Source organism: Halichoerus grypus, chromosome 11, assembly GCF_964656455.1.
Source record: "Halichoerus grypus chromosome 11, mHalGry1.hap1.1, whole genome shotgun sequence".
NCBI lineage: Eukaryota > Metazoa > Chordata > Mammalia > Carnivora > Phocidae > Halichoerus > Halichoerus grypus.
Window position 1 is genome coordinate 104,308,437 of NC_135722.1, and position 27,811 is coordinate 104,336,247.

Genomic DNA, 27,811 nt, shown 5'->3' on the forward strand with positions numbered 1-27,811 from the left:
TGGAAGGTCAATTAAAGTGGTAAGGCTAATCATAATAATAAACCCCTTCACCAATGTTCTCACGTAATTACATTAAGAAATAATAATTATAAAAATAGGTAAAATTTTGTGAAAATATTCCAATTTATTCTTGCTTAGGAGTTCTTGCCCACATCCACGGCTTGTCTGGCATCGGCCACAGCATCAGGTACTCGAACTGTCATATTGTCCATAGACTTTGTCAAATAGATTTGGCAGCCCAACCGAGATCTGCATAAAAAAGGGAGAAGTATGGTTTAGGATTAAGCATGTATCATTCACAAGGCAATGCAGTTAACAGGACATTTTCTTACCCAAAGCAGTGAAGGATTTACTTACCTTTTAAATTTCCATTACGTCGAAACACATATACCCAACCCTTTCAAAACTAGAGGCTACATGGAAATGTCAATGTGAAACAGAACACAAAGCACGGTGTGCTGAAGCATTTTCATCTTCAGTCTCTAGCATCTCCTACAGCTACTGTGTTTCGGTGAAAGGGCTGATGAGCCATGAAATCATCAGAAGGCCCGACAGTGGAGAAGAGAACAGAGGTTTGAGCAACACCAGGAGAATGATTCATCAATCCCAGGGGATTGAAACCATATGGACGAGAAAAGAAAGCTACCCTTTGTAAAACCGTTAAAACAAGAAATTTGAAATAAATACATAGACTTAAGTCATCAATTATCAGATGCATATTTTTGCCACATTTTAAGATGCGTCTTAAAATCAGTGGCTTCTGACGATCACAGCTGCACTGGGAGGCGGCAGTCCCGTCAGAGCTGCGAACTCAGTGTTTGACGTGTGTCTTTTCAACTGAGTTGTTGGAAGGGTGTTCATACTCCACGTGGGAATTTAATTATCACTCAAAATAAGTCCAAAAAGACAATGAAAGTTACAAATACAGAAGCATACACAGCAGGACATAAATCTGGTATGAGTAAAGCAAGTATGTGTCATTGAAAGAACTGTAATACCATTTTTTTTTCCTTCAAAATTACTACCAATTTTATTTTATTTATATTTTACTTTTTTAACAGTGATGTACGAAGGTATGTCTAGATAAGTATAAATAGCTCTTTTAATATGCACAAAATGTCAAGTGATAACTTTGTACCAGTATTTCAATCAGCAGTGCTTTTCTCTTTGAGGCACATAAAAACAAATATATTAGTGTTACAGTCAAATTGCCTACACTTTGATGGAATACGGCATGCAGGTCTTGGTTTCATTAATGTACCCATCCAGCATTTACTGAGCATCAGTGGGTGTGCAAAGAACAGCACCTCACTTCCATCGCTGGGTGGGGGGTGCCCGGGATGCGGTAAGGAGGCGGCAGCGGGGTACAGCCGACCAGCCAGTGGGCCAGAACCCAGCGCTGCACAGGGCACATTCACAGGCAGCTTTCCTAACCTAATCCTAAAGCTGAAGAGTAAGCAGGTTCCTCATAGGACTGCTGTGGGAATTAACTACCAATATCAGTATGAAGGAGGGAACTTTCAATCAATCAGAAGAGATGAGACACATTCGCAGATAATTAACCTGTGAGATCGTGACCAATGCTACAGAGAGAGAAAGCCAGAAGGTCTGAGAAGAAAGAAGAAAGCACTTCCTTCTGGCCAGGGGAGATGGTACTTAGAATGGGCTTTAACAAAGGGGGAGGATGTAATATTTAATAAAAGCTAAAGGAGGAAGGCATGTGCGGCAAGGGTAACAGGGATTCAGGGCATGTCTGAGGCAATGTGGGTCTTCCACTTGGCTTGGCTACTGTGCAGGGAGGGTGATGGGCTAGAACGGCCGCCAGGCCACAGACAGCTCTGAACACCAATGAAAGTGTGAGCAATGAGGGACCACTGGGAAGTTTTTGAGCAAGGGAGTACGTATGACCATAGGAAATACTGACTTCTGATAGAAAAAATCCCCTTCTACCAGTAATTCCTATTTGCTGATTACAAATAGCCCTGACAGTACTCAATTATGCCTTTAGTTCTGTCTGCAGGACAGAAATGTGGCGAGCCAATTTAGACAATTCATGCGACTGTGGCGAGTCCTCGGGAGACTGCTGGCTATTCCTGGTGTTCCCATCAAGACAAGACAATGCCAGTAAGGCACTTTTAATGGAGTAAGCGGGACCGATGGAGACACAGCTGTTGGTGAAGGGGCCGCTTACAGCAAGCGCAGAGAGAGAACAGGAAGCGTGTACGGAACCCAGGGAGACGAGGCAGTTGTGCCCTGCGGCTCTGTTCTCCCCTCCCCCTCCCCCCCTTGCTGGACGTCCAGCCCCAGGAGAAAGTGTCTATACCTGCAGACCAGGAGACAGACCACAGGTGGCCTTGATTTCACCCGGAGTTCCAAAAAATTCTGACACTGTGCAAACCTGGACGGTATGCTCCCCAGTGCCCTTTGCCATCTATACCCGACTGGAAATACACTGGGGGTGGGGGTGACTTTACCCCTAAGGGCTGGTTTTCAATTCAGAGAAGGACAAGATCAACGACTGTGGGCTCGGGATAACGGATTCACACCAGGCTCTGTCACTCTCTAGCTGTGTGGCCTGAAGCAGATCTCATAATTAGACCTCATTTTTCTGCCTACGGAACGGTGATAATACTGCCTGACCCTGAGGGTAGGAATGATCACCGTCACGTACCTGGGCGTGACAGTAAGCATCCGGCACATAAACTGCTATTTTTATCATTACAATGCTAAAAACTACTTAACGAGTGCTTCCTCCCCCAGACACTGTTCTAAGAGCTTCCCACGACGACCCAACGAGGCAGGTACTACTGTCATCCTCATCTTACAACTACAGAAACCGAGGCCTCTGTGCACATTACCCCTGGAAACGGGTGGCACCAGTCAATGACTATCATCAAATGCTGATTCACAGGTAAATTCCTGAATTTCTCCTCCTATCGACCATTAATTTCACAACTAGTTGGGGATGCCCTACGGTGAATCAGGCCCTGGAGATACAGGAAAAAAGTGACCAGTAACCACTATAATAAGTGCCCTGTGAGCCCGTGTGTCACCAGTCCATCAGTAATCAAGGTGAAGAATACCCTATAATAAACATTAAACAAAGGTGTTTTATCTTAAAAATTAAAGACATTTACATAGCACTTAACTTTAAAAGACCTGCAGGAACCAAAAGACAGAATTTCCTTGTGTCTTTGTTTTGGATCTCTGTGGTACCCCAGAAATCATTTAGATGTGGTTACTGGCTTTGAGCAAACTTATTTTCATTCCAGATATGCCCCAGTGATTTATAAGTGCTCCCTGTGAGAAGCGGTGTTCTCTTTCCCCACGACAGTCGTTGGGTGCGTTCTGTGTGCTACTCCTCCCGAAAACAGGTGTCGACAGAGAATGTGGCACCTGAAGATGGGAAGGGGGGACGGGGACGTGGCAGCCACAGTCCACTTTGCTCTGAAGCCTAAAGAGACCCTGTTTTCCCAGGTTCTCCTGCTGGGGTACCAGTCTCACTGCCACCAACGGGGAAATGAACCACAAAAGGGAATAAAATGATTCTTCACCTCTAAATAAATACTAATGACCTAAACATTTTCGTGCAGATTAAATAAGATGGTTGATGTTAAGGATTTAACAAAATTATGATTATATAATATATACAATATCAAGCTATTGTTATTACTATTATTTTTAATTCCTTAAACAATTATTTTTCATGAGGGTCACCAAATTATGGTCAAACGCCAAAGCCAACCTTAATTAAGTCCTCATGATCTTGCCCCCTTGAAATAGTAACTCAACTAGCTACCTCCTCTGACTCCAACCAAAAGACAGGTAATCTTTAAAAATAAAGTATCACTCAATATCACTTGTTACTATAAATCTTACTACTTTTAAGAGTATTCTACCTATTATTAATATCAAGAATAAGCTCTGATTAAATTACTATTAAGGTACACTTAGAAACAGAACTATTCATTTTAATATAGTTACTATTATATATGAAGTTTCTTTAAAAATTCTTTCAAGTAGGTAAAACTTCCCATGATAATTTCATCCAATTATCAAATCTGTCCTTCAAGAACACCATAAAAAGCATTAAATTGAATCCCAACTCATTAAATTGTGATAAATATTAATCCCTGGAATAAAAATAGACTAAAGAAGATTTATTAGGATCTAGAACTTACACCTTCTATACCTTCAATGGATTTTTTTTTTTTTTTACTTTAGCAGAAAGGAAAGTTTCAAAAAGGTGAAAATTGTAGAGTGAGAAAAACAAAAAAAAGTCCCACATTTGATATTCAAACTTTGTGACTGTTATCTATCTGTGCCAGGAGATCACTCTTCCATGCGTGGGTCTGGTCTCAGATACGAACTACTCAAAACTTTATCTTCCCAGATTATTAGTATAGCTGAAGTGGTCCTAAAATCTTACCTATCTGTTAGTCCATACGCCAGATCGAGCATGTCATTCTCCTCATCAGTGACTGCTTCTAACTTCTCAAATATGTGCTCTTCAAAGATGAGGTGACAGGTGGAGCAGGCCAAGGTTCCCTCACACGCACCTACGAGAGCAACACATATTGAACACACTCCCCCTACATTAAACACCATTCAGATCTAGTTTGAACTAATTATTGCTAAATTTTAGAATCAGCATTAGCATACAGAAATGGTAGGACTTTATTTCTGAATAATAATGAGATTTTGAGAAAACCCCGCCACCCCTCCTGCCCTGAGCACACACACAATTTGAAATCACTTTCATATATGGTTTCAAAAAGGTTCTGAGCTAAGTGCTGTGAAGGGAAACACAAAAATACACAGTGCTAGGATCAAAGGGCTTACAAGTTAATAAACTCAGACATGCATGCATAGAACAATGTATGCATTTTTAAACTTACATAATAATTTATATAATAGTGTAAGTTATTTACCTTTATTCTGGAGAGCTGAACACAACTGATGAAGCCTTGTGGTGTATGAGAGGAATTAGAAAGCAACCAAACCTATGTCTAAATCAAATTAAATATTTCTCCCTCTCGATCTCTCCTCGTAATCAAGAGAGAATCAAGTAAGTCATTTAAGAATTATATTGGCTTTAAAATAATGAGATAAGACTACTTCTCCTGTCCTGTTTTTAAGTTATTAATTTGCCAGTTATTTTCTGAGTGCCTATTACATGCCAGGACTGTGAAAGGGGAACTGAAAAGTCGAGTGCAACCAAACCATGACCGGATCTGCTCCACAACATCTCTGTCGCAGGGGTTACCCAGCCTCTGCCTGAAAACCTCCTGACAGAGCTACACAGTGTCAGCCAGCCAGTTCCGCACTGGGCTTCTGCCCAGCGAAGCCTGTCACGCTGTAACTTCTAGCTACTGATCCAAGTCTACCCCATAGAGTCCAGTCCTTCTTCCCCCCACCCACCCCACTGTGCGTCGTGATTTGCTATATGTACACAACGTGAAAGGATCCCCCCCACCTAATTCATTAATACACCCACCACCTCATAGATCTATCTTTTTTGTGGTTTTTTGGTGAGAACATTTCAGCTCTATTCTCTTAGCAAATGTCAGTTATCAGCTGTTATCAGTTATAGTCACCATGTTACACATTAAATCCTCAGATCTTATTCATTTACAGCTGCAAGTCTGTATCCTTTTACCAACCTCTCCCTATTTCCCCACCCCCTGGCAACCACTTTTCTACTCTGTTCCTGTGAGAATTTTATTAACAGTTCATTTAGTGAATCTTTCTTCTAAACAATAGCTTTTCATATATTTGAGACTGTCCCTCTCCAGGCTGAGCATACCTAGCTACCTCAAGTTTGTCTTACATAAAAACAGCTCTAAATCCCATTCCCCCAGTCTGGTTGAGCTTGTCTTTCAAAAATGGGAGTCCAAAGAAGGATCTGACAAAACAGAATTACACAGAATCATGTTCTGGTTAAATTCCACCTGAAAAAGTTATTCTGGCTTGTTTTTTAAATAATTTTTAAGTTATTTAAATACTCCTAGAGTCCTAGGAGTAACTTCAGTTTGATTTAGATTCTCTTTTGGTCAATAAACAATACATAAAATATATAACTGTTATCAATAACGAGTAACCTGCTTAATTTTCCTCCGAATGAATGAATCATTTTAACAAGAGTTGTTCCCTCATAATATAAGCATTTGTCATTCACTTTATTATCTAAAAAAAAAAAAAAATCAAGAAAGAAATGAGAGACTTCCCATTTTTACCAAATCTAATTCAAAGCAGCAACAGGATTAAGTAGAGAGAGACCACATGGTGAAGTACAGGAGTTACGGGTGGGCTCTGGAGCCAGACTCTCAGGCTTCAATTCCAGCATCACCTCGACCTACTTCACCCTCCACACCTCAGTTCCCTCCCTAGTAACTATACCAGCCTCACATGGTAGTTGCAAGAATCACATACGAGTGTTTACTTAACATATGTGCTTGCAGCCATGATAGATAGGTAGTAAGCCCGATACAAGTGTATTATTGTTGTTGTTGTTATTAATCGTGCATTGGTATTATTATTATGTGTTAATACTGTTAGTTGGAAGTTGTAAGGAATCTTAAACTAATTCAACTTTCTTTTTAAATACAACAGGAATTAAACCCAAGAAGTTAAATACTAAAGGTCATATTGCTAGTTAGAGATGAGTCACAACTTCAACTGTTTCCCGCTGTTGAAGATAACTAGTTCCTGCCACTCCATAACCTAAGTCACCTGAAATATTAAATATACATAACCTAATAAACATATACATGGGGCGCCTGGGTGGCTCAGTCGGCTGGGCATCCAACTCTAGGTTTCAGCTCAGGTCATGATCTCAGGGTTGTGGGATCGAGCCCCACGTCAGGCTCCGTGCTCTGCATGGAGTCTGCTTGAGTTTCTCTTTCCCTCTGCCCCTCTTCTCCACATGCTCTCTCTCTCTGTCTCTCTCTCAAGTGAAAAAATATATATATACACATACACACACACACACACAAATATATACACACACCAATTGGTTATTTGAACAAGTAGCTGACTTTTCTATTTTTGTGTAAATTTGAAACATTTCACACAAAAAAGTAAATGGATCTATTTTACTTAAAAGAGAGGGGGGCTTCATATATATATATATCTCAAGTTCAAAAATTCCTGCACTGAAAGGAAAATTGCTATAGTGTGACCCTGAAGACCCACCACACTGTCTCCTGTATCCCGGACAATTCTCTCAAGGGCCTCCTTTTTTTTTTAACTGTATAATGACTGAGGTAGATGATTTCTAAGGACTTGTGGCTCCAATATGTTATGACCCCACAGAGAACTACAATTCTTTTTTTTTTTTTAAGATTTTATTTATTTATTTGAGAGAGAGAGAGAGAGCGCATGAGAGGGGGGAGGGTCAGAGGGAGAAGCAGGCTCCCTGCCGAGCAGGGAGCCCGATGCAGGACTCGATCCAGGGACTCCAGGATCATGACCTGAGCCGAAGGCAGTCGCTTAACCAACTGAGCCACCCAGGCACCCAAGAACTACAATTCTTAATGGCTTGTTCAGTAGTATTCAATAAACATATACTTACCTTGATTCCTCTTTCCATCTCAATGATACCCAGTCGAGACAAACTCAAAACTAAAATGGCAAATCCCTCTAGAGATACTGTAGGACAAAAATCAGGAAATCCAGCCTCCTTTTGTCTTTAAAATGTAAGTCAAACAATCCTTACAAGATATTTCAAGCAACTTTCTTAATTTAAAAAGCTTATACTTCCCTTCAGAGTTATGTTATTGAAAAAAAACTGAATCCTGACAATGGAAGGCCATGTGTGACAAAAGATGCAAGAAAACAGAAATCACAGTTCTGGGCAGGATGAGGTGTGTGGAGGCTGCAGAAGCAATGGACCGAGCATGGAAGGTCTCCCATGTTCTCCTAAGGAGCTTGAACTTGCTCCATAAGCCCATTATTCTTCTCCACCTTGTCTCCCGACACACTGGGTAGGTAGCTGACATGCTCAGGTAACCAAACATCTTTCATGGTGGGTTGCCACAGAGATGAGAGTGGCTAGGGGGTTATGGACACCTGTCCCTCCACCTGTCCTCTCCCAGATCCAGCCCCTGGAGAGGTGGTGGTTGTGAACCTCTGCTGTAGGTTACGGGAAGCTGCTAAAGGATTTTGAGCAGGAAAATGACGTGGCATGTCTTATTTTGGAGAGATCTCACTGGTGGCTGTGTGTAAAGGATGGATATGAGATGAGTAAGACAGAAGCAAAAACCATGAGATTTCACCAGGGGGAGGGTAAAAAGATGGAAGGAAGTAGAGAGAGCCAAGGAGAGACCCCCTCCTAGAAAGGGAGTCAAAATAAGAATGTTCCAAATAGTAGAGAGAGAGCCAGAGAGGTGCAATGTGAGAAAAGCCCAGGGAAGAGGAGAGTGCATACAATATGGTCTCAATCATCTTGGAATGGAGAGCAAAGTTCATATGCCCAATAAATCCCTCTGGAAAAATTTAGGACATTCCTTTTTGCACCACCTGGTCAGATGAAATGAAGAGTTACCAACCATGTTCCAGCTCTTCATATGCTTTCAACTCTCTTCCCTAGGAAACTTGAATTCTTTTAACCTTCTCTTAAAGGTTTTATTTTCATTCTCCAGTATAATTTTCATTGCCCTCTCAGGAAATTTGCCAACTGTTTCCACATCTTGCTTAAGTTGCCAAACTCAGACCTGAAGAGGATTCTAACAAGGATTGGACAAACGTTGCGTATATACAGAAGATTAAACTTTTGGTTCCTACGAGCCAAGTTCCTATTATACATTCTAGTCTTGTGTTTACTCTTTAAATCAATGCACTACATTCATGATCACCCCTTATTTTATGGTCTCTTCCAGACTTTGTCTGCCATAAGCTGTCAACAGGTGTGCTTTTCTTATTCTTTCGATTAGGAAGAAATCAAATATAATAGAGACCCTTAGACTCAGAATGAAATCAACTCAGCCCGTATCAGACGGCTAACACTGCACCAGACAAACACACAGTCACGTTGTGCTCTAAGTGTCGCTTTTGAAAAAAATTCTACAGCAAAGATTCACAAGGCCTCGTGAATCACTTATTAGAAGAAACAATCCTACAAAACCCCCAATATAATAAAACAATCTGAGCAGTATTCTTTTTTTGAGATTTATCCTATATGTACTACTTAAAAAAAAAAAAAACAGGAAAACTTATAGAAAATAGTGAAGACATGTCTCTGAAAAAAGTACTTAGGAGGAAAAAATACATTTTTTTAAAAAGCCTAAAACTGTGAGAAGAACAAGAGGCTATTTTAGAGAAAAGGTTACTCCTTTTTTTTGTTCTTTTTTCATCTCATAAAAAATTATTTCTTGATGGCAATTTCTTCCAATTTAATAGGTTCCTGGTCTTACAGTTAAAGGTAGTCCCCCAAATAGTAAGCACCTGACTTTTGCCCTTTTGGGATATAGCTGTATGAATTTTAACACATTTTTAGTTTGTATAACCACCACCACAATCACAATACAGAACAATTTCATCACCCCCAAAAATTCCCTTGGCTGCTCCTTTGGGGTCACACCCTCCCCCATCCCTAACCCCTGGTAACCACTGATCTGGTCTCTATCCTATAGTTTAGTCTTCTCAGAATGTTGTATAAATATAAACATACAGTATGTAACCTTTTGAGACTGGCTTCTTTCACTCAGCATAATGCCTGTGAGACTCATCTAAGTGGTCTCGTGCACCCACGACTCATTCCTACTTACTGCTCCCTCTGACCCTGTGGCCAACTCCTGGTGCACACTCCCAAGGGTACCAAGAGTGAGCATATGCATACAACTAGTAAGCATGCACACAAAGCCAGCCTGAATCTGCGGGCCTGGGAGAGACTGCCCTTGGAAAAGTAAAAGGGCAGTTGTCAGCACACAACCTGGCGCTGCAGAATCTGCGAGAAGGCACATAAACTTAAGAATGTGCCACAAGAGGGAGCAAGCATGCAGGTAAATCCACTGAAGGCCCAAGAAAGCCTCAGAATCCCTAGCAGGGCTGACAAAAATTTCCCTCCCAAAGTCGGTCAGTGAAGACTAGAGGAGGTGACTATCTGCAGATGTGAAGACAGCAACACGAGATTTTGAGGACCGTGAAAAATCAAGGAAACACGACACCACCAAGAGAACACAATAATCTTCTAGTAACTGACCCCAAAGATAAGAACATCTGCTATTTACCTGATAAAGAATTCCAAATAGAATAGTTTCAAGGAAACTCAATGAGCCATGAAAAAACACAGAAAGACAATTCAATGAAATCAGGAAAATGATGCATGAACAACATGGTAAGTTTAACAAAGAGCTAGAAATCATGAAAGAGAACCAAATAGAAATTCTGGAGCTGAAGAGCACAATGAATGAAATGGAAAATGCAATAGAGACCATTCACAACACAATGGACCAGGCAGAATGAAGAATCCGCGAATCAGAAGATAGGACCTCTGAAATTTTCCAGTCAGAGGGAAAAAAGAAAAAAAGAATGGAAAAGCGTAAGAAAGCCTATGTGATCTACTGGTGTTTTGACCATCGAAACGAACAATCCATGAATTCCTAGAGTCCCAGATGGAGAAGAGAGGGAGAAGACAGCAAAAAGCTTATTTAAAGAAATAATGGCTAAGAATTTCCAAAATCTGGTAGAGATTTGGACATGCAAATTCATGAAGCTCAAAAGTCCCCAAACAAACCCAACTTGAAGAGATCTTCTTCAAGACACATTATATAAATAAAACTGCCAAAAACCAAGACAAAAGGAATCTTAAAAGCAGCAAGAGAAAAGCTTGTAATTTGCAAGGGAATCCCCATAAGGCTATCAGTGGATTTCTCAGCAGAAACCTTATAGGCCAGAAATACCAGGATGACATATACGACGTGCTGACAGGAAAAACTCCAACCAAAAATACTCTGACAAAGTTGTCCTTCAGAAATGAAAGAGAGACAAAGACTTTCCCAAACAAAAGCTCTCTCTAAAATAAAATCTTTAAAAATAGTAATAATAAAATATACTTAGGTGAACATTTCAAATAAAACTTTTTACATTACTATCTCCACCTTTCAAATAATCAAAAATACTTAGCATAGACGATAACTGGACTTAAGGACACATTATAGCCACATTGGTATTAGCCCCTGGTGCCAGCATTTTATCTGTCATCCTGGCCTGGTTATACAGCAATTTTCATGAACTTAAAGGTATGCACTCTTTATGCTGCTTTTATTTTGTCAGCACTCTGGCTAATAATTAAGAGTTCTCTTAAATTAATAGTAACACGTATCATGACAGGTTTTTGGCTTTCTTCATAGCTTTTCGTCACATCTAACTTCTATTCCACAATAACTGATTTTCAGATGCATTTTTCAGCATTAGCACTTAATGAATGCTTGGCTGAAACTGTTATAGGCTTTAAAAATATTCAATTATAACCAGAGTTTAAAATATCAGCACTATAGGCAACAAAATCATACCGACATTCAGATTCTATGAACAGCAGTCTACATGATAGTGACTAAGGATGGCATCACTTTAGCTATGCCATCATTTTACATTACATTTTACATTTTACAAATGTAAAATTTACAGTTCACACAGCCTATCACCTGGAAACTATGGGATTCGTGACAAACTTTCAGTTTTCACAGTACTTCTGATTTTGCTAAAGTAAGACCCTTAATACTGTTCATCTGCAAAATTTCAAATTCACATAATTTAAAAATTATCTTAAGAGTAAGTAAGTATGGTTATTGGCTAATCTCAAGGTTGGTAATAAATAAAATTTCTGAGTTTGGTTTTTGTTTGTTTGTTTTTTAAGGGGGTGAGGGAGAGGGAGAGAGAATCTTAAGCAGGCTCTAGGCCCAGGCTTGATCCCATGATCCTGAGATCATGACCTGAGCTGAAATCAAGAGTTGGATGCAACCGAATGAGTCACCCAGGCACCCCCGGATTGAGTTTTGTTTTTTGGGTTTTTTTTTTTACAAAGCTAATATTAAGTTCTTATGCAAATGCTCAGAAATTCTTGCCATATTAATTCCCAGAGAAAGATATCTACAGACTATTGCTCCTTTCCTTTCACATAATTTGAGTGTTTGCCAACAGGAAAACGATCATTTTGCATACATGTGTGCACATGTGTATCTTATATTAAGATTATTTTGTAGAGATATGATGCTAACAAGGAAGACTGCCCACCTCGACCTAATCCCTTTCCCTCAAGAGTCCAGAGAATAACTCTATTATATATTAAAAATATGAAACAGGGCGCCTGGGTGGCTCAGTTGGTTAAGCAACTGCCTTCGGCTCAGGTCATGATCCTGGAGTCCCGGGATCGAGTCCCGCATCGGGCTCCCTGCTCGGCAGGGAGTCTGCTTCTCCCTCTGACCCTCCTCCCTCTCATGCTCTCTGTCTCTCATTCTCTCTCTCAAATAAATAAATAAAATCTTTAAAAAAAAAAAATAAATAAAAATAAAAAAAAATAAAAATATGAAACATATATAAGTATAAAATCTAATTTTCTAGAGTAAAGTTTGATCTAGCATAGCCAGTAATACAGTATTAACAATAGGGAGTCAATAAACATAATCAGAATACATACAGATTTATGTGAACATTATCAGGATCTCCCAATTTGAATAATTTCCCTCAAAAGAGACATGAAGGAAATAAATGATACAGCGGGAAAAACCCAAGGTCTGAGATAATAAACTAGGTCAATTTGATCAGAGAGGTATAACTGCCCCCTAGTGATGGAATATGATAATACACTCTGAAAACTTCAAAGATCCTCTGAAAGATCTAGATCAGTAACTGGAAAGTAAAAAAAAAAAAAGAAAAAAAAAAGTTGGAAATAAGCAGGCTTTTAAGAGTGTTGCTTCCAAAATTTACCACTTTTTTTCCTTTTTACTCATTACTTCATATACAGAGAGGAATAAAACAGGAATGATTTTATCGTCCATCACAGTCTTTGAGGAGGAAGCAAACGAAGGAATATATAATGAACATATTGTGATAAATGCAATGAAAGAAACAGGATGCTGTGATGGAGACTAAAGGGCTCAGGGCAGTGAGAGACTGGGTGGTTGGGCAAAGTGTCACTGAGGAAGTAACACATAACCTGAGCCTAGGCAGATGAAAATCCCGTGTACAGGAGAAAGGACAGAGGGGGTGTCCCAGGCAGAGAAACATGTGAAGTGTGTATGAAGTCTCAAAGTAAAAATTCTGGGTGAGGTCAGCTCTTGAGAAAAGGCCAGTGGGGCCAAAGTGAGAGAAAGAATGGTGAGAAATTTGGTAGAAGAAGGGCAGTGGGGCCTCTTAGGCGGGGGTAAGGAGTGGGATTTGTATCCTAAGTGACACGGGAGGTTACTCATGCTTTTCAGTCGGGGGACATGCTTGCTGTGTGTTAACGACACATCACCCCAAGTGTGGGGCTCAAGAGCGGGAGCAGGTCCGCACAGCTGCCAGCGGGCAGCGGCTGGCCAGCCCCACGCGGTGACTGCAGGGATGCAGGGGTGCGGGGAGACGGTCTGGAGGCACCGCTGACAGGAGCTGCTGATGGCACTGCGGGTACGGGAGGAGGAAGAAAAGCCAGAGACACTCTCCAGTTTTGGGCTCCAGCAGCTGAGCGATGCTCACTGACGGCAGGAGAGACCCGAGGAAGAACTAGTTTCGGTGGTGAAAAGAAAAGATCAAATGCTATTTAGGTATGTTGACTTTAAAAGGCCTGTGCAATTTCCAAGAAGAGAAGGAAAGTAGAAAGTTGGATCTGTAAGTCCAGGGCTCAGGGGAGAGGGGAGCTAACAAGGTAAATGCAAGAATTTATGGGCATCTACATGGGGTTTAGGGTCACAGAAGGGCTGAGGAGACCTGGGGAGAAGTTATAAGAAGGACTCTGTACTTGGTCAGCCTCCCTTGAGTAGGACTTATGAGGGCAACACTGAAAGGATCTCCGCATTCAACATTAGGAATAAACCAAACAGCCACCCCCGGACTTCTTGACCCCATTTCCTTCATCTTTATTCAAGAAAGTGGCTTAGGCTTCACTCTATCATTAGTGAACCCGGTTTAGCTTATCTCAAGTTTATATTTACATGCCCAAATTTCTGGACATGTTCAGGTCGTTGATCTTTAAAGTTTTTCTCCTGAGACCACATAAGTGAATGCAGAATTCTCATCAAACCACTAAAGATTGTGTCATTAAATTTTCTATATTCCTAGGGTAGTAATGGGAAAAGATTCTTCCAGTGGTTACCTCAGTGGGATGTGAAATCTTTTTTTTAAGATTTTATTTATTTATTTAAGAGAGAGCATGAGTGGGGGGGGGGTAGAGGGAGAAGCAGGCTCCCCCCCAAGCAGGGAGCCTGATGCAGGGCTCGATCCCAAGACCCTGAGATCATGACCTGAGCTGAAGGCAGACGCTTAACCGACTGAGCCACGCAGGCACCCCTGGGGAACCTTTTCCGATGTATTTTTTAAATGGTCTATAATGAACAATGAACCTATATTAATAACCTTATTAACAATAGTAGCTAATGTTTACTTTAAGCACTTACTTTGATTAGCTCATTTGATCTTTCCAGAAGCCTCATAAGGTAGATACTAACATTATTCCCACTTTACCCTCAGAAAGAAAAGGTATGGAGAGGTTAGGTTCCTCACCCCCAGTCACAAAGCTGGTGACGTGGCAGAGCTGAGAATCAAACCTACGCACGGAGACTCTATTCTTACCCATTCTAACTAATGGCCTTCAAAAAAAAATTTTTTTTATTGTGACTCTCAGTATGAATTCCATTCTACACCATGACCCACCACACATATACTTTGTAAAATAGCTAAACAAACAGTTCATGAAATAATACCCTTGCAAAAGATCATGTGTTTTTATATATTCTGTTCTGATTTCCTTAAAATGCTTGTTGGGAACTACTAAATTGGTTTCATGATCCACTAATGGTTGCAACCTGCAGTTTGAAGAACAGCGTACTGCAATACACAGTCATTAATGATGAAATATTTTCAAATTTTTAAAAAGATACTTTGAGGTATTAAGATCACAATACTTATGCTTGCTTTGATTTAGAAGGAATTAATGAAAAGCAACTCAAGAAAATTATCTACTGCAAATAAAGCATTTATAATGCTTTCAGAAAAAACCGTGGCTTCAATTAACAGAGGTTGAAAACCATTTAAATAAATGTTTAAAGTTAGTTTTCATTTTTATGATTTTTTTTGTCAAATAGCTTTTTAAGACAGCTTTTGCTAACCAAGAAAACAAATAATACCTCATCAGAAAAACAGGCAAATAATTTGAGTAAACAATTTATAAAACAAACTCTCCTAGGTAATTCTATCCCTAGAATTTATTGCAAGGAGATTATAAAACATATACATAAAAAAGTACTTCTGAGGATGTTCACCTTAAGTTTATTTACAATAGTTGAAAATTGGAAGCCACATAAATGTCCAAAGAAAGAGATGGATAAGTCATGGCATATCCATATTAACAGGAAAACATATAAACATTGTATTTATTTTTTTAAGACTTACTCGAGAGAGAGCATGCACAGAAGTGGGGATGGGCAGAGAGAGGGAGGGAGAGAATCCCAAGCAGACTCCACACTGAGCGCGGAGCCCGACGTGGGGCTGGATCCCATGACCCCGAGATCACGACCTGAGCCAAAACCAAGAGTCAGACGCCCAACTGACGGCACCACCCAGGCCCCCCCAGACATTTTGAACGATGTTTACAAAAGAATAATGTCAGATACTCTCTCATAGAATATTCAATGGGGAAAAAAACCCAACACATTTAAAACCAATCATCTTTTTTTATGCAAGGGATGCTAGTCCCAAAATTCTCACAGAATTCAAAACTCAAGTTGAGACAAATTTTCTCATGGAAACAAATGCCAAGAGGGGCCGGGCAGGAGTGCTGGTCCCCACTTCCAGCCCACAAGCAGCAGCTGCTTCAGACAGAGGCCCGGGCCCACGGCGGCATGCCCACAACTCGGACCCTGGTCTTGATTTCCAGATTTTTCTGAGCTTACAAATATTTTTGCTTTTTTAAAATCCTACTTTCTAAGCACTTTTGCTTATACAGTATCTACTCCTCAGTTAACAGCACCGAAGGTCAGGGCGATTGTTTAACCTTCATCTTACAGCGTTAGGTCACAGTGACTGGTTCGGGGGTGTACTCCAGCGCCACGCCATCGCCGGGTGAGCTAGTGAACACTGCTACGGGACAGTCAGGTTTCCATTTTTTCAACAGCGTAACAGTCCCAAGTTCCAAGGCTGCTGTCAAAGATCAGGAAGCACTTCTATTTATCTGCTGAAGTGGCTCCACCATATGGCATTAGCACAAACACAGGGTGTAATTCTCCATGACCGTCAGCTCTAAAATTAAGTGAATCTCTTCACATCTTAAAAATGTGGACAGATTCACACAATTTCAAACACTGTTTAGATTATGAAACTTCAATAGTTTCATATTGCCCTTATTTTATCTAATTCATGTTTGCATAAAATGTAACCATAATGCAGGTTTTAAAAAGCATAGGCATGTTACTAGTGGTTATAGAGAACAGAATGGATGAATTATATTTTACAGGCTTATTAAATTTTCCAAAGTTTTCTACAATGAATATGCAGTGATTTTTTAATCAGAAAAAAATTTTATTTTCTGTGTTTATATAGATTTTATTTCTTACTCCAATTTTTTAATTGTAGTAAAACATAACATTAACATAAAATCTACCACCTTTAGCCATTTTTAAGTATACAAGTCAGTGGTGCTCAGTACATTCATTATGTTGTACAACCATCACCACTGTCTATTTGCAGAAGATACTCTTCAGCCCAGATTCTCCCTTCCCGTTAGTCTCTGGTAACTTCTATTCTACTTTGTCCCTCTGAATTTGCCCATTCTGGGTAGCTCATGTCCGTGGAATCACAGGGCACCGGTCCTTCTGTGTCTGGCTTACTGCACTGAGCACAGTGTTCTCAGAGCTCATCCATGTTGCAGCTTATATCAGAATTGCAGCTCTTTTTATGGCTAAATAACTGTCCACTACATTTTGTTTATCCATTCATCTCCTGGTGGACACCTGAGTTGTTTCCACCTTGTGACCACTGTGAACACTGGTGTACAGGGATCTGTTTCAGTCTCTGTTTTCAATTCTTCTGGGGACACACCTAGAATGGAATTGCTGGATCACATGGTAACCCTGTGTACCTATCCACGTGGCTGCACCGTTTTGCGTTCCCAGCAGCCATGCGTCAGGCCTCCAATTTCTCCTCATCCCTGCCAACACTTGTTCTTCTCTCACTTTTCTGACAGAAGTCATCCTGATGGACGTGAAGCGGTATCTCGTCACTACATGGATTTTTATATAATAAAATAGACTAATGCAAATATTTATAACATTTTCCTGTCATAATATTCTCAGACATAATATTAACTGCATCATTATGGAAGTCCTCCGAGGTGATTACTACCATCACCCTCATTTGATAGATAACGAAAGTGAGGCACACGTAAGGCCAGTGACTTAACCCAAGTCATAGGTATTCAAGTCAGTCATTACAGGAAAAGTTAAAACACAGAGAAAAGTGGAATAGAGATGAAAACCTCACCATCAGATCAAGAAGAGACAATCAACACTGAACATCTTCTAGTATCTTTCTCAGTGCATTCTGAAAAATAGAAAGCAACTAAAAACATTGTGTTTTCCACTGACAAGCATCTACCCATATGATTATAAACACACCGGGCACGTTACTTGTAGCAGACACACACTGTAATTTAGAAATGCCGTCGCAGACTTACACAGTTCCTGTTGTTAGACATTTAGGTTGTCTCCTCTCAGTTTTTTCTTACATTTTGAAGACAGGTAACCCATTCACACTGTTCAAAACTCAAAAAGTATAAAAAGTTGTGGAATGAGGGGCGCCTGGGTGGCTCAGTCGGTTAAGCGTCTGCCTTTAGCTCAGGTGGTGATCCCGGAGTCCTGGGATCGAGTCCCGAATTGGGCTCCTTGCTCAGCGGGGAGCCTGCTTCTCCCTCTGTCTCTGCCCCTCCCCCTGGCTTGTGAGCTCTCTCTCTCTCAAGTAAATAAAAAAATAAAATCTTATAAAAAAAAAAGCTGTAGAATGAAAATCTCCCTTCTACCAACAGGTAACCACTGATATTTGTTTTTAAGGCTCCTTCCAGAGACTTTTTCTTTTAACACAGACATATAATATCCTGTTGTATAACTTATACACCAGCCCTCTACTGATGGGCATTCAGTTGTTTCAAATCTTTTGCTATTACAAATATCTCTGCAGTAATAGCCCAGTGCATAGGCCTAGTGCATATGATCGAATCTGTGGAGAAATTTATAAAAATCGATTTACTGGTCGCAGCCTCCACATTAGCTTTCTCAGAGCTCAAAAGCTCAGCTTTCTCAAGGGCATTAACAACGTTCATTATTTCATTTATGGGATCCCCACTTAGAGTGGCGATGGCCTCCACATTCCGACGTGAAGATGCCAGAGAACACCTCCACGTAGTTTCCCCTCAGCATTTTGAACTTCTGTAACAGCTGGTGTAACATCTTTGTCTGGAAAGTCTACCACCTGGGCCTCCTCGGGGGGGGGGGGGGGGGGGGGGGGAGCTTCTATTGACTGTTTTTTTTTTTCCTGAGTATGGGCCACACTTTCCATTTCTTTCGGTGCTTGAATTTTTTTTATTTCAAGTGGACACTGGAGATAATACAATGTGGCAACTGTGGAAATGAGGACCTCCAGCCTGTGCCCTGGGTTTGTTGTTGCTGCTAGGTGCTTCCTGGTGACTCTCCTGTTCTAATTCTCTGAAGTCTGTCTTCCCTGTTGTGTGCAGCCAGAGGTCTCTGCTTGCTTAGGTTGGTGGTCAGCCAGATGACCGGGCAGGGTGTCCTTCAATGCTTGGAACCAGTGAGTCTTCTACCCTTTGCTGATGAGCTTGGTGTGTGTGTGTGGTGTGCTCACCTTCAACGTTCGAGCAGCCTACATGTCTGTCTCAGCCTTCACCATGGGGGACCTGAAGACTAGCCGAGGTGAGGGGCTAGGACCCTGTCACGTCTTTCCCAGGCGTGAGCCGAGTCCCACACATGTGCACAGCCTTCCAGGTCCCCAGGGCATTTCAAAGCCCACTACGGAACATCTCGTTCCCCGGATCTCCCTTTTAAACGTTTGGCCGGGCTCTTCTTTGCCCAGCTGGTATGACAGCGTCGGCAGACAATGGCAGGTGACTGCTTTAGACTAAAGTCCTAGGGACAGAGCTTCTTGCACACAGCCGTCTCGGAGGCAGGCCAAAGAACAAGCCCTGGGACGGAGCTCCCCCGGGAAGCTGTGGGACAGGTGCCCGCGTCCAGCAGACTGGACTTCCTGAGGAGTTCAAACCCCATCTGTTCCCCAGTGGCCACGAGGCTGCTGGTCTTCACAGCTCCCGTAGTTCCGAAGCTGCAGAGTTTTCAGGCTACTGCAGAAGTGGGGAGAGGATGTGGGAAGGCCAAGTTAAAATGCCAAAAATGCTACTGTTCTTACCAAGGTCGGCGCTGTGCTAAGCACTTCGCTTCCAACACCCCATTTAATCCTCAACAACCCTGGAGGCTAGAACTATTATAATCCTATTTTTCCGAAGAGGAAACTGAGGCAAACAGATTTTCAAGTGGCTTGCTCCAGGTCTCATGGCTCTAAGAGGCAGCGTTAGTGTTGGTTTATGAACCATAATCTGATTCCAGTCTATTCTCAATTACTGTGCGCTGTACTACTTTTCATTTGTGGAGAAAAATTCAGAGAAACTAAGTTTAGTTAAAAGTGTAGCTGAATATGGGGGCGCCTGGGGTGGCTCAGTCGGTTAAGCATCGGACTCCTGGTATCAGCTCAGGTCACGATCTCAGGGCCGTAAGTTCAAGCCCTGCGTTGGGCTCCACACTGAGTGTAGAGCCTATGTGGAGCCTACTTTAAAAATAAAACCTTTTTTAAAGGTGTAGCTGAATATGAACTCATGAGGAAGATGAATTATAAATTTTATAGAATATATATTTTAAATAAATTACCAATGAGTTCTTTCCCTAAATTAGTCATTCTTAACCACGTTATAGATCTGAACCCTGTGCAACTTTTACAATTCTACCTGCACAACTTCATCTCTCCCTGTACTATTTAGGATGGAACGCAGACGTCTGCATTTTTTAAAGCTCTGTAGAGGTTCTGAAACTCAGTCCCAGCCAAGAACCACTACATTAGACCAAAAAACTCCTTAAAATTAGAATTGTATCAACTATTTCTGGGACAGGTGTTCACACAAGAAGGACATCTCTTAGGGAAAATGGTAGGAAGGAAAAAGCCCGAGGTTTGGGAGTTAGAGACTTGAGTCCTCGACCTCCTACTTGCTCCATGTATGACCCAGGGAAAATTAATTTCTCTGAACCTTACTTTTTTCATCTATAAAATAGAAGTTTAAAAAACAAATCTAGTTCTTAAAGTTGTTACAAGAAGAGATAACATATGCTGGAATGTCATATGCACTCAAATGGGAGTTGTTATAATTTGCCCTGAAACTGACGTTAGATTTAAGAATTCAGCAAATATGATGCACTGTCAACCCTGGACAAAATCTACTCTGTGAGGTAACTGAGCAAAAACTCATAATCTCATACGGGAGAGAGGCATTCTCCCTAAAAAGGAAAACTGTGATGAGCACTAACACAGACAGGCATATTTATTATATGATGGGAAAACAGAGGAGGAGAAATAATTCTGATGTGCAAAGGGCTCTTAAAAGTGCAATGTGAACAGTGCCTTGAAAGAATGTTAGTCAGATACACTCCTTGGGCCTTACTGCAGACCAATGGTTCTCAAACATTAACATACATCAGAATCACACAGGGGACCTGTTAAAACACACATTGCTGGGCCCTACTGCAGCCCTTCTGACTGGGTAGGTCTGGAGTGGGGCCTCAGGATCTGCATTCCCCCAAGTGACACTGATGCTAATGGTAAAAGGAACCCCCTTTGAGAACCACCACTCCAGAGAGAGAGAGTGCTTGAGCAAAACTGCCAAGTGACAGACTGCGTATCCCTAAGCTGTAAGAAGGCAGTTTCTGGGACACCTGCTTTGTGTGAGTGGATAAAGAATATGGTCAGATCTAGACATAAAAACTTTCCAACTAAAACACTTCCTTCTCTAACAAGAGGCAGATAAACTGCCCTTCCGAGGAAGGAGAAAGGGCATTCAAGACTCTGTGTAGTGACGCAGGTTAGCTGGACGTGTTGCAGTGACCACTTTGCAATACATAACAAATATCCAATCAGTATGTGATACACCTAAAACTAATATAACATTAAATGGCAATTACAGCTCAATAAAAATAAGATTTAGAAAAAGAGTAAGCAAAATAAAACACACTTAAAATAATGCATTAGTTCTATCAATACAAGAAAACACCAGTCAAACCCAAATTGAGGGAGACATTTTATAAAATAACATACCAGTACTTTTCGAAAGCATCAGGGTCATGAAAAATGAGAAAGGACTAAGGAAATGTCACAAACTGAAGGGGACTACAGAGAAAGAATACCTAAATGCAACGTGGGCTCTTACATCGAATCCCAAAACAAAAGACAGTCATAGGAAAATTCTATTAAGTCTAGAGTTTTTGAGTTTCTGAACCAACATTAATTTCTGGGTTTTGATTATTATACCACAGTTATGTAAATTGTTAATCATAGGGGAAGCTTAGTGAAGATTATACAGGAAAATTCTTTTCTCTACGTCGAAGATATTTCCAAATATAAAGTTAAAACCAAAAAACTAAGTCAAAACTAACTACTCTTCCGTGATATGACATTCATTATCTCTAACCTGGTGTCTTTCAACTCCGGTTACTACTCCCAGCTTAGTGGCACACAAGTCATCATCGGTAAGGTAATGAAGCAACAGACTTCGGGGCACATAGTTAATTCAATGTACAAAGAAGAGAAACGCGGTGTCACTCATGTTCTTTAGAAATGAGAATTTAACACTAACACATCCTGAATTTTAATATTTTACTTAGCATGCTAAAGGTTAAAATTCTGCAAAAAAAACCCCAAAAGTTCCTAAATGGTTTCACTTATAAATTTTAAGGAATGTTCCATACTCACCAAAACCATCAATATCTAGATTATTTTCAATCACAACATCTAGTAGAGAGTCACCAACTTTTCCTTTGGCTGTTAATGTCTCACCGTCACGGTTTACAAAGTGGACTGTTATTTTATCTTCTGAGCTGGAAAAGGAAGCAGTGCTTTATTATTTTTAATCATTTCAAGGCATACTTTAAAATAACTGTTTTCAGAACTTGTAAGGTGGAAGAAAATAGGATGTGCGTGTACGGAGGCACACCCACGCACACAAATGTGTTTTTTATTTTTTTTTCTTAATTTTTTTTTTTTAAGATTTTTATTTATTTGACAGAGAGAGACACAGCGAGAGAGGGAACACAAGCAGGGGGAGTGCGAGAGGGAGAAGCAGGCTTCCCGCGGAGCAGGGAGCCCGATGCGGGGCTCGATCCCAGGACCCTGGGATCATGGCTTGAGCCGAAGGCAGATGCTTAACGACTGAGCCACCCAGGTGCCCCAATGTGTTTTTTATAGTATTTTCTTTCCTTTCCAAAGTTTGAGAAGAAGACATCACAAAGCAGAGGCATGTCTATCTATCCATCTACCAGAGTGGAAGCTCTACCCACCACCTTAAAGGAAAGAGCAACCACACTGCTAGCAAGGCCACCTGTTATGTCACCCCAGGGGTCACGGTCATAGGTCACAGTCATGTGAAAACATCTGGCAATCCTCATCAGTCAGGAAATCTATGTTGCTCTCCCACAGCCCTCTGAAAAGCAACGTCTCTACGTAGAGTCCCTAAAAGACGAGACCACGGTTGTGGAGAGCTGTGAAAAGGCCCCTGGTTCTGCGATCAGTGAGACCCCTGTCGTGCAGGTGTCTGGGAGGTACTGCTGGGAGGCTGCGGTCCCGTCGTTTTCTGAGCATTTAAACATCTCACTTTGGTCCACACCAGGTACTCAAATATCAAAGGGACTGGTGTAGATTTGTATTTATTTGAATCCATGGGAAGATAAATATAAGGCCTCCTTATGTGTTTTATTATAGGATATTATATTATCCATCAGAGTTAGCTCGTGACTGACTTAAATTTCTTTCCCTTCTCACAAACATCACTCCACTATTTGGGAGAAGAAATTATATTAGCAACGAGATGCTTGTCATCTACCACTGGTCATTTTTAATTTTTACCTCACAACTGAAAAGATGTACTTCAGCTAAAATAATTGGTTGTAATTTTCACTACTGCCAATGGATGGTAATAATCCAGCAAAGAAAACTTTAATGTAAGTAATAACCTAGAATTATATTACCCCAAATTATCAAGTAAATTATCTTATTTAACAAATGAGGCAAGTGAAAGCCCCTTTCAGTAATGCCCTCCCTGATAATTCAATGCTAGAAAAAGAGAATTCTGAGAATTAAAAATTACCACCTATGTGTGTGTGTCTGAGAGAGAGAAAGAGAGAGGGAGGGAGAATGTCTCTCCAAAAGGGCCTGTGCTCTCCAACTTCTCTTCACAGCGAAAAAATACTTTAGAAATAAGTACTCCTGAACATTATTCATGATTTTCAACTAGATAACTGCCATCTCTTCAAGGCAGAACGGCTGCGAATGAAGATACTCTGGAGGCAGGGGTGGACTCCACTTTGGAGGTTATTAAAAGAATACAGACTAAGAAAGAACGGAGGAGACAATGACCTCAGAGATATTCAGGAGGCAGAAACAGAAGGTTTTGTTGACCATCTATACAAGGTAGATTGGGAAAGAGGGAAAAAACAATGCTGAAATCTGCAGCTCAGGCAATGAGGGGGTCCAGTTTAACCTAGAGTTAACAGAGATGGAGCAGCTTTGGGGAAGGTGGAAATGAGTTCAAGTCTAAACCTGTTTTAATTGAGTTAAAAGAAAAAAACCAGAGGAGAATGTCCAGAAGCCAGATGGAAATATAGGTCTGAGCCCAGCACTTCGGTCTAGGGATCTGACGTGCACAAACGCCCAGGAGCTAAAGCTGCAGGAAGGACAAGAGCAAGAATCCCATCATGTATGTGCACCACTGAAAGCCAGAGGTTTTACGATTGCTCTTCTTCTGGATCATTCTACAGCTAAGCTTACAGCACAGAAATCTCTGATATCAGACCCCTCTTCTGTAAAATCAGGGTAACATTTATATTCTAGTTTTAACAATGGAGGGAAAATACCTAACGCAGAGGAGCACTCAACAAACACAGATTAATAACTTTAAGGCCTCAGTCCTTTTGTTGCTAAAAAGCCTAAACTGCTGTGTATTAAAAGTGTACAGTCCCCAGAAAAAACTGCAGAGTGAGAGCAATGAAAGGTTTGCCAAAGGACCGGAGAGGATGCAGAAAGGAGAGAGGAAGGGTAATCCGCAGTTGACAGACTATGGGATGTAAGAATCAGATGTAGATTCTAGCTGTGTTTCTGACACACACACATGAGAAGACCATGGGAAGCCACTTACTTCCTGGCGGGGGGGCGGGGGGGGGGAAGATGGGGACAACAGTGACTTCACCAAGCGGCTGAGACAATTAAAGTCTGTGGAAACTGTTCCTTAAAGCATTATACACATGTATGTTACCCAAATAACTTTCTCCGTTTGCTATTAGTAATTAGTATTGGTGGGTTTTATATTTCCTCCCCAATTCTGAGAACTAGCCAAAAGCATTGAGCGGTTCCCCAGGATAAGATTTCATGCACTGAGAAATACAGTCCTTCTAAATCTTCTACCATCAATTAATCAGTCAGCACCACACGCCACTCTTTTCTTCACCTGTTACCTTCTCCTACTGTCATTTATTCTGCTCAACCACAGCAGGTATTTTAAGGAAGTTGTCAGGGTGCTCACCATAGCACATACGGTCCCCCATGTCCATCACCCGGCCACCCCATCCGTCCAATCCCACACCATTCCAGCAAGCCTGTTTGTTTCCTGAGATTAAGAATTCCTCATATCAGTGAGGTCATATGATACATGTCTTTCTCTGATATATTAAATGTTAAAAAAAAAAAAAGAAGAAGATAGTAGGAAGGGGAAAATGAAGGGGGGAATCGGATGGGGAGACGAACCATGAGAGACTATGGACTCTGAGAAACAAACTGAGGGTTCTAGAGGGGAGGGGGGTGGGAGGATGGGTTAGCCTGGTGATGGGTATTAAGGAGGGCACGTTCTGCATGGAGCACTGGGTGTTATACGCAAACAGTGAATCATGGAACACTACATCAAAAACTAATGATGTGACGTATGGTGATTAACATAACACAATAAAATTAAATTTAAAAAAAAAAACAAAAGGGAAGGCGGTGGTAAAGTTTGTAACAGACTTCTCCCAGGAAGGGAAGTGACAGCTGCTCATGCCCACCTTTTCACCATACGGGGGGGCCCCTGGGGCACTTGGTCCAAGGAGAGGGCCCCTTCTAGGGCTCCCTACTTCCATAACCACCTAAACTCTTCCAAATGACTCTATGGGCTACAGAATTATCAACGCTTACCGTGCTCAAGAAAACAAGCGAAAACGACTTGAGTTGTATTCCTAGTATGCCAACTACTTGATACGAAATTTTTATTCCCTATCCCACCTACCTCCCAGGATTTTCTTGAGAGTGAAGTACAACAATTTTTGTGAAAGCCCTTTGGAACCTAAATCACTACGAAATATAAAGTATTTTGTCAGGATATTTTGGAGCAAAAGGAGTTTTTTCAACTCTCAATTACTGATGACTTAGCTACATGTTAAACTTCCCGGGACGGGACTACAGCCTCGGGCTGCTCTGTTCAGTGGAACTTTCTGCACTAGCAGAGACGCTCTGTACCTGCAACGTCCAGTACGGCAGCTACTGGCCCCACGCGGCTGTTGAGTACTTGACATGGGCCAGTGCAAATGGAATAGTGAATCTTTTCACTGTATTTAACGTACGTTATCTTAAACAGCCACATGTGGTTAGTCATATCCAAACTGGAAAACACAAGCCTCAGACAGTAAGAGTTGGAAAATCTAGTTGTAGCTCCAAAGTCTGTAATACAAGGCACAAGGCCACCCACTGAAACTGTGCCAAGAGGAGGAAAGCAGGATTATGAGGGAATGGAACAGATGTGCTTCCCTCTGACACAACTTGATTTAACCAAGTTCAAACTTAATAAATTTGGGGGACATAATTCCCATTTACAAAAGCACTCATTTTCTTTAAATACTAGTTTCGTAAATATGCTCAATATATGTCCCAATTTATACACGGTTTTTCAAGAATGCATCCTCTGCAGAAAGCAAGACATATGCATGTAGAGAGGTCAAGGCAGGGAAATGTCAGGGAGATAGGGACAAATAAAGCTGGCTTGCCTTCTCCAGTATCTCCCTCACAGTCCACGCAACAAAAATGTATTGAGCACACACTACATAACAGGATGAAGGGGAAAGATGATTAAGTCCTAGCCTCTGTTCTTGGGGACCTTACCAAGAAGAAACCAGACAAGGCAGCATACAAATCCAACACTCTCTCCCCCCAGTTCTTGCATCCTGCTCCGGGACAGCAAGGGGTCAGAGAGTTGTTCAGAGACCTGGATTACATAAGGCTACACTGCTACACTCTGAAATGATGAGTACATTTTAACTCTATTAAATCGCAGGGGATTGTGTCTTTGAAAAACAAATATGCCCAAGAATATTAAACTTCAACGTATTTGGGGAAAATTTTTTCCCATCTCTTTCAACATTTAGTACAGAACACAACACCGTGGGCCTCAGCAGCTACCAAGTGGCATCCCCTGAACCCTGCCCATTTGCCAGCACAAGACCACCTGTCCTACCTGACTTACCCTTCAAATAACCGTATGAGGCCTATACTGGTGTTATGCTCCATTTCTAAGTGGGGAAACTGAGACCTACAGTAATGCAGGAAGTTAGGCTTTCCGCCCTCTTACCAGCTCCGAGAGCGGACAGGGAAGCACAGGGGACAGAGTGCGTGTACTCCAAACAGGCATTCCCCTGCCAGAGAACTGGACACACAATGTCCTAACAGGGCCGGGGAAAGGCCCAGGACGAGAACTGCTGGCCAGGACGTCCGTGGGGAACATCTCATGAAGGTCACTGCAGGCTCCCGGCAAAGCAAAGGTCAGCCGCCGAGCCAAACCACGGGAGGAGGGCGGCGGCAGAGCGCGCGGCTCTCTGGAGGACCCCGGAGGCGCGGGGAAAGGGAGAGCCGGGGTCCCGGGGCCCCGCTGCCCGCAGGCGTCGGGGGCTGGGAAAGGAAACCGCGGGGCGACGCAAGGGAGACAGGGCCCCGAGGGGCGAAGGGCGAGCAATCGCGGGCAGCGCCCGGGACGCAGGCGCCCGAGAAGAGGCAGCGGAACGAGAAGCCGCACGACGCGCCCGCCGCGGCGCCGGGAGACCCCCGCCCGCATGCGCACGCCGGGCCGCGCCTCACCTGCTCCGCGCCGGCGCCGACGCCGACACGCTCAGCGTCCGGGCCAGCCCCCCCGCGCCGCCGCCCCGGCCCGGTGCCGCGCGGGGTCCGGCGAGGAGCTGCCAACGCCGGGCCGCGCCGCCCAGGGCCGCGGACGCGGCGCGCAGGAGCCGGGCGCCCCCCGCGGCGGCCATAGCCGGTGGTCGGGTAACAACCGGAAGCGACGCAGGCC

General features: G+C 42.1%; 1 protein-coding gene and 2 long non-coding RNA genes across 4 annotated transcripts in view; 1 reads left to right on the forward strand and 2 right to left on the reverse strand.

Annotated features, from left to right (window-relative positions):
• Positions 1 to 104: 104 nt before the first annotated feature.
• On the reverse strand, positions 105 to 27,773 carry FDX1 (ferredoxin 1). 2 transcript variants are annotated; one of them, XM_036106886.2, is made up of 4 exons: positions 27,601 to 27,773; positions 22,207 to 22,331; positions 4,430 to 4,559; positions 105 to 249 (listed from the first exon to the last, which is right to left on the reverse strand). In XM_036106886.2, the coding sequence occupies exons 1-4, from the start codon at positions 27,771 to 27,773 to the stop codon at positions 135 to 137; spliced, it is 543 nt and encodes a 180-aa protein (XP_035962779.2). In that variant the 3' UTR covers positions 105 to 134. The 2 variants fall into 2 exon arrangements, with proteins under 2 accessions (XP_035962779.2, XP_077915155.1); XM_078059029.1 differs by lacking the exon at positions 27,601 to 27,773 and adding an exon at positions 27,098 to 27,270.
• On the reverse strand, positions 14,780 to 22,200 carry LOC144379472 (uncharacterized). The gene is made up of 2 exons (XR_013442625.1): positions 21,926 to 22,200; positions 14,780 to 19,537 (listed from the first exon to the last, which is right to left on the reverse strand). It is a non-coding gene; the product is annotated as an uncharacterized LOC144379472 (long non-coding RNA).
• Positions 27,165 to 27,811, forward strand: part of LOC118544917 (uncharacterized) — a 73,387-nt gene continuing 72,740 nt past the window's right edge. Inside the window, exon 1 of the long non-coding RNA XR_013442620.1 lies at positions 27,165 to 27,287. This is a non-coding gene — a long non-coding RNA (uncharacterized LOC118544917). The remainder of the gene's footprint in view (positions 27,288 to 27,811) is intronic.

Excerpts from the sequence above, each read along its gene's own strand:
- FDX1 (XM_036106886.2), bottom strand. The coding sequence starts at position 27,773 with ATGGCCGCCGCGGGGGGCGCCCGGCTCCTGCGCGCCGCGTCCGCGGCC. Across the intron at positions 22,332-27,600 it reads TCGGCGCCGGCGCGGAGCAG|CTCAGAAGATAAAATAACAG; the intron begins GTGAGGCGCGGC and ends TTCCTTTTCCAG. Across the intron at positions 250-4,429 it reads GCGTATGGACTAACAGATAG|ATCTCGGTTGGGCTGCCAAA; the intron begins GTAAGATTTTAG and ends TTTTTTATGCAG.